At 39.2% G+C, this 15,734-nt stretch overlaps 2 protein-coding genes across 2 annotated transcripts; both read right to left on the bottom strand.

Annotated features, from left to right (window-relative positions):
* Positions 1–206: 206 nt before the first annotated feature.
* LOC143133334 (uncharacterized) lies at positions 207–4,513 on the bottom strand. Its single transcript, XM_076293119.1, has 4 exons — positions 4,385–4,513; positions 2,379–2,597; positions 1,334–1,549; positions 207–476 (listed from the first exon to the last, which is right to left on the bottom strand). The coding sequence occupies exons 1-4, from the start codon at positions 4,511–4,513 to the stop codon at positions 207–209; spliced, it is 834 nt and encodes a 277-aa protein (XP_076149234.1).
* A 4,906-nt stretch (positions 4,514–9,419) lies between these two features.
* On the bottom strand, positions 9,420–13,025 carry LOC143133333 (uncharacterized). The gene is made up of 4 exons (XM_076293118.1): positions 12,897–13,025; positions 11,532–11,750; positions 10,487–10,702; positions 9,420–9,629 (listed from the first exon to the last, which is right to left on the bottom strand). The coding sequence occupies exons 1-4, from the start codon at positions 13,023–13,025 to the stop codon at positions 9,420–9,422; spliced, it is 774 nt and encodes a 257-aa protein (XP_076149233.1).
* Between the last annotated feature and the right edge of the window lie 2,709 nt (positions 13,026–15,734).

Here is a 15,734-nt window from a genome sequence, read left to right as displayed (position 1 = left end):
ACTGTGATCTAGAAACTGCTGCAATAACTGCAAACTTTAAACAGAGACACAACCAGCACAAACTAAACTAAAATAAAATAAAGAAACAATCAAGTTTGTGTGCATGTGCATGCGTGTGTGCGTGTGTGTGTGTGTCTGTGTGTTGAGTGTGTGAGAGAGAGTGGACAAGAAACAGAACGGAATAAAGAGGGAAAAACAATAAAAAATTAAACGTCATTCAGGCCCTCCAGGCCGGCCAGTCCCTCTAGCTCCTCTCCCTTAGGCTCCTTAGCCTCCTCTCCCTTAGGCTCCTCTCCCATAGGCTCCTCTCCCTTAGGCTCCTCTCCCTTAGGCTCCTCTCCCATAGGCTCCTCTCCCTTAGGCTCCTCTCCCATAGGCTCCTCTCCCTTAGGCTCCTCTCCCATAGGCTCCTCTCTCTTAGGCTCCTCTCCCTTAGGCTCCTGAAGCTCTTCTCCCTTGATATCCCCGTCCTCGTCCTGAAAGTAGACAAAAGAAAGACATACGTTTTTTACAATTAATTAATATAATTTGGTTTTATGATAATACACGCATAGAGTAATCAAAGGAGATTAATTCCCTTTGTGAATTATTAGGAATACCCAAAAGACACTTGGGTTAAGTCTGCTAGAAGAACAAACAGTTACACTTTACCTGAAGGTATACAAAAGTGTGACATGAAACTGTCATGAACGTCTAATAAACACTATAAATCTTTATGACATAACGCTTCTGTCACTCGCTTCTGTCACGTGTCATTCGGTTTTTGTCATGACAAGTTAGGTTTAATGTTAGGGTTATGACAGTGTCATGTCACTCTTATGTAGAAACCTAAAGTAAAGTGTTACCGACCAAATCGGGATATAGTATAGTATACTATATAGTATAGTATATATATTCTTTTGATCCCGTGAGGGAAATTTGGTCTCTGCATTTATCCAAATCTGTGGATAGTGAAACGCACTGAGCACACAGTGAACACACAGTGAGGTGAAGCACACACTAATCCCAGTGCAGTGAGCTGCCTGCAACAACAGCGGCGCTCGGGGAGCAGTGAGGGGTTAGGTGCCTTGCTCAAGGGCACTTCAGCCGTTCCTACTGGTCAGGGCTCGAACTGGCAACCCTCTGGTTACAAGTCTGAAGCGCTAACCAGTAGGCCACGGCTGCCCCACTATCTAAAAGATATCTAAAAGATTAGCCTAGGTGATCACACATTTGTTTATTACAGAATGGAGTATATTTTAGCAAGAATATGATTTAACCACCCACTAGAGGGGGATGTGTTTACTGGGGATAATGTGTTATGGGCTTATACATCATAATTAAATGCACTTACTCCAAACAGGACATTGGGGGATAGAACAACATTTCCGTCCACCTCTAAGTTGACTGTAAGAGGTAGACGGTTAAGGAAGTCCCTTTCAGTTCCTCTCCATGTTGCGGTTGGAACCTTCAGCTCCACCCCAGTGTCCAGTAGTATGGTGGCATTGTCCTCTCCAAGCTCTGCCCCCACAATGACTGCAACTAGATCATATGGTGCTGCATCTATTTGCTGGAGAAAGGTAACACAACAGTGTTGATCATTTAGTCTTTTTCACTGAGAACACCAGCAAGACATACTGTAGCTTAGGCTATGACATTACAGCAGTATTTATCTATAATTCTTTATTATGGACAAGGTCATGCTATTGTCCAAACTGAATTACAGTTAACAGTTTAAACTAGGGCTGTCAAAATAACTGATTAATTTTGATTAATTTATTTGAGAAAAAATAACTGATTAAAAAAATTAGTGCAGATTAATCGATTCCGTATGACCTTTGACCCCAAGCCATTCTAGTCAGTAAAAATTAGACTGTAAAATGAAGGAGAGAGAAGAAAACGTGCTGCCTGGATCATTGATTGGAACATTTACTTTTAAAAAACGGCCTGATGGTGTTAATAAAAAATAAAGTGTTGAAAATAAAGTCCTCTGCAATGAAATGATTTGTATGTGAAAAAAAAACTTCTTCCCGAAGTACTTTTGAATTTATTTCCTCAGCATATTAGGTCATATCATAGATTATTATGGCAATTACTTGAACAGTGAAAATAATAATAAAAGAGTTTTTGAACTTGATTGTCACTAATGCTGATTATTCAATGATTCATTTGAATTTAAATATTTAAAATACTTTCACAGCAAATATTATATATGCGATTAATTTAGATTAATTAATCACAGAGTATGTAATTAATTAGATTATTTTTTTAATCGATTGACAGCCCTAGTTTAAACAGTTGATATGTGCAGATTTTTCATCCTGTGCTTGTCTGTCAGCTTCTCTGGAAAAATATCAGCATTACATAGGACTGTATTATGATTATATTGTTCTACTCACGGTCACCGTTGTATATACGGAAGAATTTAATTTTAATCCAAATGACCCATTGTCCATTATTCTTAGGTGGCTTATCGCCACACATTGGCCCACCTCCACTGTCTGCATCGCAGCCTCCCTCCACAGGGTGACTATAATTGTAGAGCCTCCCTGGCTCAGTTTTAAGTCCATCAGGGGAATGGGGGCTCCCCTGATTCGCACTTGTCGTATCTCTGCAACCTAAGGGAAAACAGATAGGTGTTATTAAATGTTGCTAGACATCATGGGCTTAGCCTTAACAAGGGATATTCCACCTCCCCTTGAGCCGTTCTCTGAGTCTAGCCGTTCTCTGTGTCTGGCGATATCAGTTTTAGCTCCAGCCTAGCTATATAGCTCCAGCTCTTGAATTTCCCCTAGGGATCAATAAAGTATCTATCTATCTATCTATCTATCTATCTAGCTCTAGCCTATACGGTCATTCCAGCGTAATAATCAAGGAACACCATGGGCGCAGCAGCACAATGATAGCATGCAGCACCTGAAAATAGTCCCTGTAGGCTAACTTCCAGCAACAAGGTTTGTCTGCTGCAGCAGACAAATTGGTTAGTGACTGGATTATTACGCCTGAATGACAGTATAGTCATGTCAAATCAGCCTAGAACATCGCTATTTTTTCATTTTCCGTTGGTCTTATTACACTTTCTAACTTGAGAGGAGACAAGTTTTCAATAGGAAAATTAACAGAAATCTTAGTCACTTTTAAACATGATGCTAGCAGGCAAGATTATAATGGTCTAATCCAATTCAATGATCTATGCTAAGCTGGAGCTAAAAGTGGTATCACCAGACTCAGAGAATGGCTAGATGAACTGGAGAAAGGTAAAAAAAAAAATCAATTGTTTAACTCAAGGGGAGGTGGATCAGAGACTTTCTAATGTGGAGACACAGCACTCAAAAAATACTCCATAGAAATGCATGGGGCTAGTTTGTCACGCCAATATGGCCGTTGTCTACACATATCCCACCCCTTCCTCGGCAAAACGTCGACATGTGAATACATTGAGCCAATCATATGGTGTGATGTGAATACATTGAGCCAATCATATGGTGTGATGTGAATACATTGAGCCAATCATATGGTGTGTTGTGAAGACATCGTGCCAATCATGTGTTGTGATCTCGCCGCTGGAGCAAGATTGGTGTCGTGAAGCCTTGCGCACGCGCAGTTCGACCCAAAGACTGTGCCCGATGAGTGCCCATAAAACGTTGGTATATGGCCGCCGAGTGGAGGGACTTGCCTAAAAGGACTTTGGTGTAATTCCCCAAATGGTGGAATATCCCTTTTGTTGCATGGCCTAACACTGAAATAATCATCAACAATAAAAACATTGTGTACTGATTTCCCACTTTAGTCAAAAACTAAAAAAGCAAAATTTACCCAAAATACACCCAGCATGCAATTTTTTTGGCAGACTACATGAGTAAATCTTTTTTTTGCCTAATTAAAAGGTATAAATACAAAACATGACTGCAGTTTTTTTCTTATTCAAAGTACAGTGCAGTGCAATGATATGTTCACGTCCAAAATATTGCATTTCCAAAGTAAAGTACAGTACTAGAGTACTGTACTCTTTTTAAATATATATATATAAGTATATATACTCTTTTGATCCCGTGAGGGAAATTTGGTCTCTGCATTTATCCCAATCCGTAAATTAGTGAAACACACTCATCACACAGTGAGGTGAACCACACACTAATCCCGGCGCAGTGAGCTGCTTCCAACAGCTGCCCTCTGTGTCTTGCTCAAGGGCACTTCAAGGCACCGTGCCTAACTGGTCGGGGTTCAAACCGGCAACCTTACGGTTACAAGTCCGAAACACTAACCAGTAGGCCACAGCTGCCACAATATTATTTCCAAAGTTCAACCAATTTCAATCCCTTCATAAGAATTGAACATCCTTTCCAATTACATTGCTTTGACACTTCAAATAGGCCAAATGAAGTGTAGGGAGGAGGCTACTTACAGCAGTTATTTGGCCCTCCAGAGTGACATACTGAGGGCCTACAGTCCTGACTTCTGATAAGGATACTACTGGGGAGGGGGGACACAGCAGTGCTTTGGCCTTATCAACTATTTCTGAGCTGACAGCCATGTCATAAGATTTGAAACACGATGTGTTCTCATTAAAAAACGCTCTGGATTCTCGGAGTACAAGATTCTTAAAAATGTATGTCTGATCGTTAATGATTTTGTCTTCCTTGCCTACGGGAAGACTCAACATGTAAACCAACTTGTTGTCAGTGAGAACACACTGATGTAAAGTCGACCAGGTTACAACCACTGTGTCCCCGAAAGAGAACGCCGTAGCGAAAGGCCTATCACTTCTGGCCACACACTTAAGCCTTGTGGGAGGCTTCTCATACGGGGATTTGTGGGATCTTCCGTCCATCTATCAAATGAAACACAACATAGGCTATGTGTAAATGAATCATAATCACAATAAGGGTCAAGTTGTTGAGGTTGTGCCAGGTTTTATACCGTACAACAAAGAGAGGACACGAGAGGATCATGGGAATGGGATCAAGGGATGGGAATAACCAAGCCTGGCTGCCTGCTGAAGAGGACCGATGCAGTGCAGGTAGGGCCTAAATTGATGCTTAAGCCAATGATATAAAGCTAATGATATAAAATCTAATGATTACCTAGTCTTTTAATATTCAATATGTCGTTATTGTAATGTAGGATATTGTTGTAGTTTATGAGAAACCGCATAATCCGTGGGTTTTGTCCCCACATTTCAGCACGTAGCCTGTTTTAGCCTAGGCCTAAGTGAGTTTTAATCGGTGCAACGGTAATGTAACCCTAATCTTATCGGATGCTCTGTAAAGCAAGTTAGTTCACGAAAACGAGAATAATATTGTCTTGGGTTAATTAATAACCTGCTATCATCACTTGATAGTTCATAATTCATATCAATTGGCAGTCTGATATTACGTAGCGTTCCGTTGGGGACAGGACTACCCAATTCCCACGGGTTTTCGATGTGTGTGGTTATTCCATCAACTGTATACCACCCACTTGTTGATTGTAGGCTTACTTTTTATGTTTTTATGTTTTAAGTAGCCAAGCGTCAATGCTTAGGGTAGCCTATAGGCGCTAGCTTTTCAATGCATTTCAATGTGGTCATATTAAAGTTATGCTATTCAAACCAAATAGTCCTAGCGAGCCATTAGGCAAGGATTTAGGCCTACTAATGGTGATATCAGACTAATGTCAATTTTAAATATAACTTGACTTGGACTTCGACTGAGGAGGGCTATAGGCCTATTCAATATTTGATGTTTAGAAATATGACGGGGAAAAGGGCCAATTAAATTCAATTCTTCCGTATATACAACGGTGACCGTGAGTAGAACAATATAAAGTCCCATTTCGTCTGCTTAGTCTATCCGGTTGTTCACTGTTACACTGCTATAATGTAGCAATTACACGTAGCGGCAGCCAATCTTCTAAAATGGATTTTACGCGTTGCGAGCGGAACGCTTCGATTACGCGCCTGGTGTAGCTTCCCTGTTAGACTGTATAATTGGAAGTGGTTACTAATTGACGAGAACTGTTCCTTATCATGGAATGTTTCGGAGAAGGCTACTTAGTTTCGAAGATGGCCTACGCCTCAGACAAAACAACTTTTTTTTGCCATTCATTAGTTTTAAGCAACGTAATTCATCATACTCATTTTTGAGCAAACGACTACTGTACCCATGTAGGCCTACATTTTGTAATACGTTTCACATCTTAATGATTGAAGATGTAGCCTACCCCTTGTCTAAACTACTCCTCATAGACCAAGAATGTAGGAGTTATACACCTGACTTTATCATGTAGCCCGACAGAAGAGCACACATTCTGGCGAAATCCCGGTTGCTCAGTGGGCTAGTGGTTGTAGAAAAGCTTCAGTTTTCATATAAAAGTTAAGCATTTCGTAATACTTGTTACTTGTTATAGGCTAAGAGGATTTTTTACCTCAGAAATGTAGCTAACCTTGGCTACCCCTCATAATAGGCTACCCGGCGTTGCCCCGACCAATTGGCTCTAGTCTATTGTGAATAGCCTAATGAGAATGCGAAAATACTCCTCCTGCTAATTGTAAATGAGATATTTTAAACAGTCTAGATAGTATATAAAAAAACACACACACATATATAACCCGTATCTTAACTTTGTAAGGAGAGGGTTACACATACCTTTTCACCTTCTCTTCAATTTCTTCCAAATGGTTTGAAATGGTTTTCATGTCATGACACAATAAATTGTAAACAAATGTAGTAGCCTAGTTTGATTTGCATGCTGATTGGTTCTTTTAGTTGCTGGGGTGTAGTGATTGGTAAGTTTCTTATAACAATCATTCACAGAACTCCCAGTTGTCAAAAAAAAGAGTATATCCATTTCAGACATACCCTAGACCTAGCATAGGCTACATGCTTAATAACTCACTTAATTACATGAAATAAACCCAGTTTAGCCTACAACTTTCCGTTGATGTAACACAGCTAAGTATTAAGCCATAGCCTACAGTGTAGGTGCAGACACTGGCATTGACATGAGCACATATATTAAACTTGTCTCTGTTTTTGTACCAGTAGGCGTCAGTGTTAGGCTACTTTAAGTAGGCGCTGAAATCCATTACTGGGGAATCAGATTTTTATTATAAACTAGCAGTAGGCCTACTTTGTTAAAGTTAGTTTTTATGTTTTAATGCCATTTTCTGGTAAAAAAAAAAAGTAGTTTGAGATCAAGTATGATTTAATATAATTGTAATGAATTGAACATCAAACAGGTTTTGAACTTGGAAATGAATCCAGGCCTAGGCTATTTGACTTTGTCAGCTACATATATTTTTATCTTTCTATTGTAGAGTACTGATAAGCTCAGGCGGAGTGTTTAATATTTTCATTTCTATTTATTGAGTAGTCCTACATAGGCCTACTTGCAATAAAATGTGTTTTTTCCCCTCTACATCTTGGTTGCAGATTCTAAGGCTGACCAACTGTGAGATGCATTTATGAGCATCACCCACCCACAACTGCAAACCTCTACAGAGAGTGGTGAACTCAGCACAGCACATTGCATGGATAGAGCTACCAGGACATATACAGTCAGCCCTGCTGGAGGAAGGCATCCCGTATCCTCTCTGATCCCAGTCATCCCAGCTACAGCCTTTTCATTCTCCTGTCATCTGGCAGACTATACAAGACCATTTGGACCCATACCAGCAGATTCAGAGACAACAGGACATCAGGACACTGACTGCCTTCTGAACCCAACATGTCACAACACCTACAAGCTCAAAACACACCCCTTACTGTTCATAGCTATGATGTAAGAAGATTCAAACTAAAGTCGGTGGTAAAACTGTGCAGACAATTGCCATTTGACATTGATATGTATTCTTACTACTTTAAGGAGAACTCAGGCAATTTTCATATAGATTTCCATTTCTCAAGGTCACCGAGTATTAAAAATCGTTTTTCGACAGCACTCGGTGACCTTGAGAAAAGAGTTTTCCTTTAACATATTCTGTGTTAAGTTAAGCTAAGTTAGCCAGGCACAAATGTTGTTATTGATAAATGATGTTGCATGCCATGACATGACAATAAACTTGAATAATTAATACAGCTCTCTTGTTCAAAAAAACTTGAAAGGTGGATACCTCAGTCATGACAAGGATCAGACGATCCAAAAAGCACACCGACTGGTATATTCTTTACTCATTCTGTAGTTGGTTTACACCAGGCAACACAGAAAGACATATTCCTAATTTAATTCTCCTATGAGCTCTGTGCACTAGCGTAGTAACTTCCATCTCTGACTTGATGTCGGCAAACTGGTTTTCTGATGGTTGACATGGCTGTCAAAAGCACCTGAAGATGAGTTCTTTAGTTGTACCAAAACGTGTGCCCAGGCTGCGATATTGCTGCCCTCCTTATTTTATACCACTCTGCGTGTAGGCTGCGTTTTTAGGAAAAAGGTGGAAGCTAAAATGGCTTGACTTGAATCCAAGTAGAGTGCACATAGCAGTGCTCCTCTGCTGTACACAGACATTAAGACTTCTTTACATTGTAAAGAAGTTTCTCTACTGGTAATATATAAGTAAATTATATAAATGCTTTGATCAGTATTTATCAGTATTATACATTTTTAAGAAGCTGTATTTCACTAAGGCCCGAATCCCCTTTGACCAAGTATACACATGGCACTCTCAAGAAAACTCTCATTTATGCATAATGCAAAATTATCATGAACATACATGCTGTATAAAACCATCTGTGTGTTCCTTCAAGGTTGGTAGTTTGGTAGGTCAAATGTTCCAAATGTTATTTTGCTTTATTCATTATTTGCTGACTTTGGTTTGGGCTACTCAAAATGTGTTGTGCAAATTGACATTCTCAAAAAAGCCATCATTCATCCTTTCCTCTATTCTACCATACAGGTGTTACAAAGTTTCATAAACATCCATGCATTCAGTCATACATATACATTTATCCATAATTAATTCATATTAATCACCATATGCTGTAGGTCTATCATTCATCTTACTGATATGAACTGCCTTTGCCTTGGTTGCTATGTTTTTATATAAATGTGAATTTTAGGGCATTGCTGTGAATGATTTTAGCTGAATGAATACTTGAAAAACATTTCATTTATTGAATTTAAAACAATTAAAACACAACCATAATAATCATGTATGAGTGAGTGTGAAAGAGAAAGAGTGGGAGAGAAACGGAACAAACATACCGTTTCCCATTAGCATACAGCACATTTACCTATTGTGTTATATTGCACCTCTGGACTGTGATCTAGAAACTGCTGCAATAACTGCAAACTTTAAACAGAGACACAACCAGCACAAACTAAACTAAAACAAAATAAAGAAACAATCAAGTTTGTGTGCATGTGCATGCGTGTGTGCGTGTGTGTGTGTGTCTGTGTGTTGAGTGTGTGAGAGAGAGTGGACAAGAAACAGAACGGAATAAAGAGGGAAAAACAATAAAAAATTAAACGTCATTCAGGCCCTCCAGGCCGGCCAGTCCCTCTAGCTCCTCTCCCTTAGGCTCCTTAGCCTCCTCTCCCTTAGGCTCCTCTCCCATAGGCTCCTCTCTCTTAGGCTCCTCTCCCTTAGGCTCCTCTCCCATAGGCTCCTCTCTCTTAGGCTCCTCTCCCTTAGGCTCCTGAAGCTCTTCTCCCTTGATATCCCCGTCCTCGTCCTGAAAGTAGACAAAAGAAAGACATACGTTTTTTACAATTAATTAATATCATTTGGTTTTATGATAATACACGCATAGAGTAATCAAAGGAGATTAATTCCCTTTGTGAATTATTAGGAATACCCAAAAGACACTTGGGTTAAGTCTGCTAGAAGAACAAACAGTTACACTTTACCTGAAGGTATACAAAAGTGTGACATGAAACTGTCATGAACGTCTAATAAACACTATAAATCTTTATGACATAACGCTTCTGTCACTCGCTTCTGTCACGTGTCATTCGGTTTTTGTCATAACAAGTTAGGTTTAATGTTAGGGTTATGACAGTGTCATGTCACTCTTATGTAGAAACCTAAAGTAAAGTGTTACCGACCAAATCGGGATATAGTATAGTATACTATATAGTATAGTATATATATTCTTTTGATCCCGTGAGGGAAATTTGGTCTCTGCATTTATCCAAATCTGTGGATAGTGAAACGCACTGAGCACACAGTGAACACACAGTGAGGTGAAGCACACACTAATCCCAGTGCAGTGAGCTGCCTGCAACAACAGCGGCGCTCGGGGAGCAGTGAGGGGTTAGGTGCCTTGCTCAAGGGCACTTCAGCCGTTCCTACTGGTCAGGGCTCGAACTGGCAACCCTCTGGTTACAAGTCTGAAGCGCTAACCAGTAGGCCACGGCTGCCCCACTATCTAAAAGATATCTAAAAGATTAGCCTAGGTGATCACACATTTGTTTATTACAGAATGGAGTATATTTTAGCAAGAATATGATTTAACCACCCACTAGAGGGGGATGTGTTTACTGGGGATAATGTGTTATGGGCTTATACATCATAATTAAATGCACTTACTCCAAACAGGACATTGGGGGATAGAACAACATTTCCGTCCACCTCTAAGTTGACTGTAAGAGGTAGACGGTTAATGAAGTCCCTTTCAGTTCCTCTCCATGTTGCGGTTGGAACCTTCAGCTCCACCCCAGTGTCCAGTAGTATGGTGGCATTGTCCTCTCCAAGCTCTGCCCCCACAATGACTGCAACTAGATCATATGGTGCTGCATCTATTTGCTGGAGAAAGGTAACACAACAGTGTTGATCATTTAGTCTTTTTCACTGAGAACACCAGCAAGACATACTGTAGCTTAGGCTATGACATTACAGCAGTATTTATCTATAATTCTTTATTATGGACAAGGTCATGCTATTGTCCAAACTGAATTACAGTTAACAGTTTAAACTAGGGCTGTCAAAATAACTGATTAATTTTGATTAATTTATTTGAGAAAAAATAACTGATTAAAAAAATTAGTGCAGATTAATCGATTCCGTATGACCTTTGACCCCAAGCCATTCTAGTCAGTAAAAATTAGACTGTAAAATGAAGGAGAGAGAAGAAAACGTGCTGCCTGGATCATTGATTGGAACATTTACTTTTAAAAAACGGCCTGATGGTGTTAATAAAAAATAAAGTGTTGAAAATAAAGTCCTCTGCAATGAAATGATTTGTATGTGAAAAAAAAACTTCTTCCCGAAGTACTTTTGAATTTATTTCCTCAGCATATTAGGTCATATCATAGATTATTATGGCAATTACTTGAACAGTGAAAATAATAATAAAAGAGTTTTTGAACTTGATTGTCACTAATGCTGATTATTCAATGATTCATTTGAATTTAAATATTTAAAATACTTTCACAGCAAATATTATATATGCGATTAATTTAGATTAATTAATCACAGAGTATGTAATTAATTAGATTATTTTTTTAATCGATTGACAGCCCTAGTTTAAACAGTTGATATGTGCAGATTTTTCATCCTGTGCTTGTCTGTCAGCTTCTCTGGAAAAATATCAGCATTACATAGGACTGTATTATGATTATATTGTTCTACTCACGGTCACCGTTGTATATACGGAAGAATTTAATTTTAATCCAAATGACCCATTGTCCATTATTCTTAGGTGGCTTATCGCCACACATTGGCCCACCTCCACTGTCTGCATCGCAGCCTCCCTCCACAGGGTGACTATAATTGTAGAGCCTCCCTGGCTCAGTTTTAAGTCCATCAGGGGAATGGGGGCTCCCCTGATTCGCACTTGTCGTATCTCTGCAACCTAAGGGAAAACAGATAGGTGTTATTAAATGTTGCTAGACATCATGGGCTTAGCCTTAACAAGGAATATTCCACCTCCCCTTGAGCCGTTCTCTGAGTCTAGCCGTACTCTGTGTCTGGCGATATCAGTTTTAGCTCCAGCCTAGCTATATAGCTCCAGCTCTTGAATTTCCCCTAGGGATCAATAAAGTATCTATCTATCTATCTATCTATCTATCTATCTATCTAGCTCTAGCCTATACTCTCATTCCAGCGTAATAATCAAGGAACACCATGGGCGCAGCAGCACAATGATAGCATGCAGCACCTGAAAATAGTCCCTGTAGGCTAACTTCCAGCAACAAGGTTTGTCTGCTGCAGCAGACAAATTGGTTAGTGACTGGATTATTACGCCTGAATGACAGTATAGTTCCATGTCAAATCAGCCTAAAATATCGCTATTTTTCATTTTCCGTTGGTCTTATTAAACTTTCTAACTTGAGAGGAGACAAGTTTTAAATAGGAAAATTAACAGAAATCTTCACTTTTAAACATGATGCTAGAAGGCAAGATGCTAATGGTCTAATCCAATTCAATGATCTATGCTAAACTGGAGCTAAAAGTGGTATCACCAGACCTAGAGAATGGCTAGATGAACTGAAGAAAGGTAAAAAAAATCAATTGTTTAACTCAAGGGGAGATGGAAAATGAGTATAATTCCCCAAATGGTGGAATATCCCTTTTGTTGCATGGCCTAACACTGAAATAATCTAACAATAAAAACATTGTGTATTGATTTCCCACTTTAGTCAAAAACTAAAAAAGCCAAAATTGATCCAAAATACAGACAGACACCCAGCATGCAATTTTGTTTGGCAGACTACATGAGTAAATCTATTTTTTGCCTAATTGAAAGGTATAAGTACAAAACATGACTGCAGTTTTTTTCTTATTCAAAGAGTACAGTGCAGTACAATGACATGTTCACGTCCAAAATATTGCATTTCCAAAGTAAAGTACAGTACTAAAGCAGTGCTTTAAAAAATATATATATATATTTTTAAAGTTCAACATTTTGCAATCCCTGCATAAGAATTGAAGATCCTTTCCAATTACAACTTAGACACTGGAAATAGGCCAAATATCGTATAGGCATGAGGCTACTTACAGCTGTTATTTCACCCTCCAGGGTGACATACTCATGGCCTGCACCTCTGATGTCCGATATCAACAATTTTGGTGAGGGGGGACACAGTAGGGCTCGGGCCTTGGCTATGGTTTCAGAGCTGACAACCATATCGTAAGACTTGAAGCTTGAAGTCGAGTCATTGTAATATGCCCTTGAATCTCGTAAAACCAGATTCTTAAAGACATAAGTCTGGCCAATCATGACTTTATCTTCCTTGCCAGAAGGAAGTGTCAAGATATAGATGGACTTGTTGTCAGTTAGAGCGCACTGATTAATTGTCGACCAGGTCGCTCCCACTGTGTCCCCGAATGTGTAGGAAGTAGCGAAAGGCCTATCATTTCTGGCCACACACTTAAGCCTTGTGGGAGGCTTCTCATATGGGGATTTGTGGGATCTTCCGTCCATCTATCAAATGAAACACAAAATAGGCTATGTGTAAATGAATCATAATCACAATAAGGGTCAAGTTGTTGAGGTTGTGCCAGGTTTTATACCGTACAACAAAGAGAGGACACGAGAGGATCATGGGAATGGGATCAAGGGATGGGAATAACCAAGCCTGATGGCTGCCGGCTGAAGAGGACCGATGCAGTGCAGGTAGGGCCTAAATTGATGCTTAAGCCAATGATATAAAGCTAATGATATAAAATCTAATGATTACCTAGTCTTTTAATATTCAATATGTCGTTATTGTAATGTAGGCTATTGTTGTAGTTTATGAGAAACCGCATAATCCGCGGGTTTCGTCCCCACATTTCAGCACGTAGCCTGTTTTAGCCTAGGCCTAAAATTTGTGAGTTTTAATCGGTGCAACGGTAATGTAACCCTAATCTTATCGGATGCTCTGTAAAGCAAGTTAGTTCACGAAAACGAGAATAATATTGTCTTGGGTTAATTAATAACCTGCTATCATCACTTGATAGTTCATAATTCATATCAATTGGCAGTCTGATATTACGTAGCGTTCCGTTGGGGATAGGCCTACCCAATTCCCACGGGTTTTCGATGTGTGTGGTTATTCCATCAACTGTATACCACCCACTTGTTGATTGTAGGCTTACTTTTTATGTTTTTTCAAACAAGTAGCCAACAAGTGTTAATGCTTAGGATAGCCTAGGCGCTAGCCTAGCCTCTGCAGTGTTTTAAAACTAGGTTCTTCTAATGCTATTTTAATCGCCTACGAAATGCATTTAAATTTGGTCATATTAAAGTTATGCTATTCAAACCAAATAGTCCTAGCGAGCAATTAGGCAAGGATTTAGGCCTACTAATGGTGATATCAGACGAATGTCAGTTTTAAATATAACTTGACTTGGACTTCGACTGAGGAGGGCTAGGCCTATTCAATATGATGTTTAGAAATATGACGGGGAAAAGGGCCAATTTTATTTTGACTAAAGTCCCATTTCATCTGCTTAGTCTATCCGGTTGTTCACTGTTACACTGCTATAATGTAGCAATTACACGTAGCGGCAGCCAATCTTCTAAAATGGATTTTACGCGTTGCGAGCGGAACGCTTCGATTACGCGCCTGGTGTAGCTTCCCTGTTAGACTGTATAATTGGAAGTGGTTACTAATTGACGAGAACTGTTCCTTATCATGGAATGTTTCGGAGAAGGCTACTTAGTTTCGAAGATGGCCTACGCCTCAGACAAAACAACTTTTTTTTTGCCATTCATTAGTTTTAAGCAACGTAATTCATCATACTCATTTTTGAGCAAACGACTACTGTACCCCTGTAGGCCTACATTTTGTAATACGTTTCACATCTTAATGATTGAAGATGTAGCCTACCCCTTGTCTAAACTACTCCTCATAGACCAAGAATGTAGGAGTTATACACCTGACTTTATCAAGTAGCCCGACAGAAGAGCACACATTCTGGCGAAATCCCGGTTGCTCAGTGGGCTAGTGGTTGTAGAAAAGCTTCAGTTTTCATATAAAAGTTAAGCATTTCGTAATACGTGTTACTTGTTATAGGCTAAGAGGATTTTTTACCTCAGAAATGTAGCTAACCTTGGCTACCCCTCATAATAGCCCGGCGTTGCCCCGACCAATTGGCTCTAGTCTATTGTGAATAGCCTAATGAGAATGCGAAAATACTCCTCCTGCTAATTGTAAATTAGATATTTTAAACAGTCTAGATAGTATATAAAAAAACACACACACATATATAACCCGTATCTTAACTTTGTAAGGAGAGGGTTACACATACCTTTTCACCTTCTCTTCAATTTCTTCGAAATGGTTTGAAATGGTTTTCATGTCATGACACAATAAATTGTAAACAAATGTAGTAGCCTAGTTTGATATGCATGCTGATTGGTTCTTTTAGTTGCTGGGGTGTAGTGATTGGTAAGTTTCTTATAACAATCATTCACAGAACTCCCAGTTGTCAAAAAAAAGAGTATATCCATTTCAGACATACCCTAGACCTAGCATAGGCTACATGCTTAATAACTCACTTAATTACATGAAATAAACCCAGTTTAGCCTACAACTTTCCGTTGATGTAACACAGCTAAGTATTAAGCCATAGCCTACAGTGTAGGTGCAGACACTGGCATTGACATATATTAAACTTGTCTCTGTTTTTGTACCAGTAGGCGTCAGTGTTAGGCTACTTTAAGTAGGCGCTGAAATCCATTACTGGGGAATCAGATTTTTTTTATACACTAGCAGTAGGCCTATTTTGTTAAAGTTAGATTTTTTATTTTTTTAATGCCATTCTCTGGTAAAAAAAAAAAGTAGTTTGAAATCAAGTATGATTTAATATAATTGTATTGAATTGAACATCAAACAGGTTTTGAACTTGG

The sequence above is a fragment of the Alosa pseudoharengus genome, unplaced genomic scaffold, assembly GCF_046254945.1.
Source record: "Alosa pseudoharengus isolate Yale_2024_CS ecotype anadromous, Long Island Sound unplaced genomic scaffold, YU_APseudo_1.1 YU_APseudo_1.1_scf_19, whole genome shotgun sequence".
Lineage (NCBI taxonomy): Eukaryota > Metazoa > Chordata > Actinopteri > Clupeiformes > Clupeidae > Alosa > Alosa pseudoharengus.
This window is presented reverse-complemented; position numbering and strand designations above follow the sequence as displayed.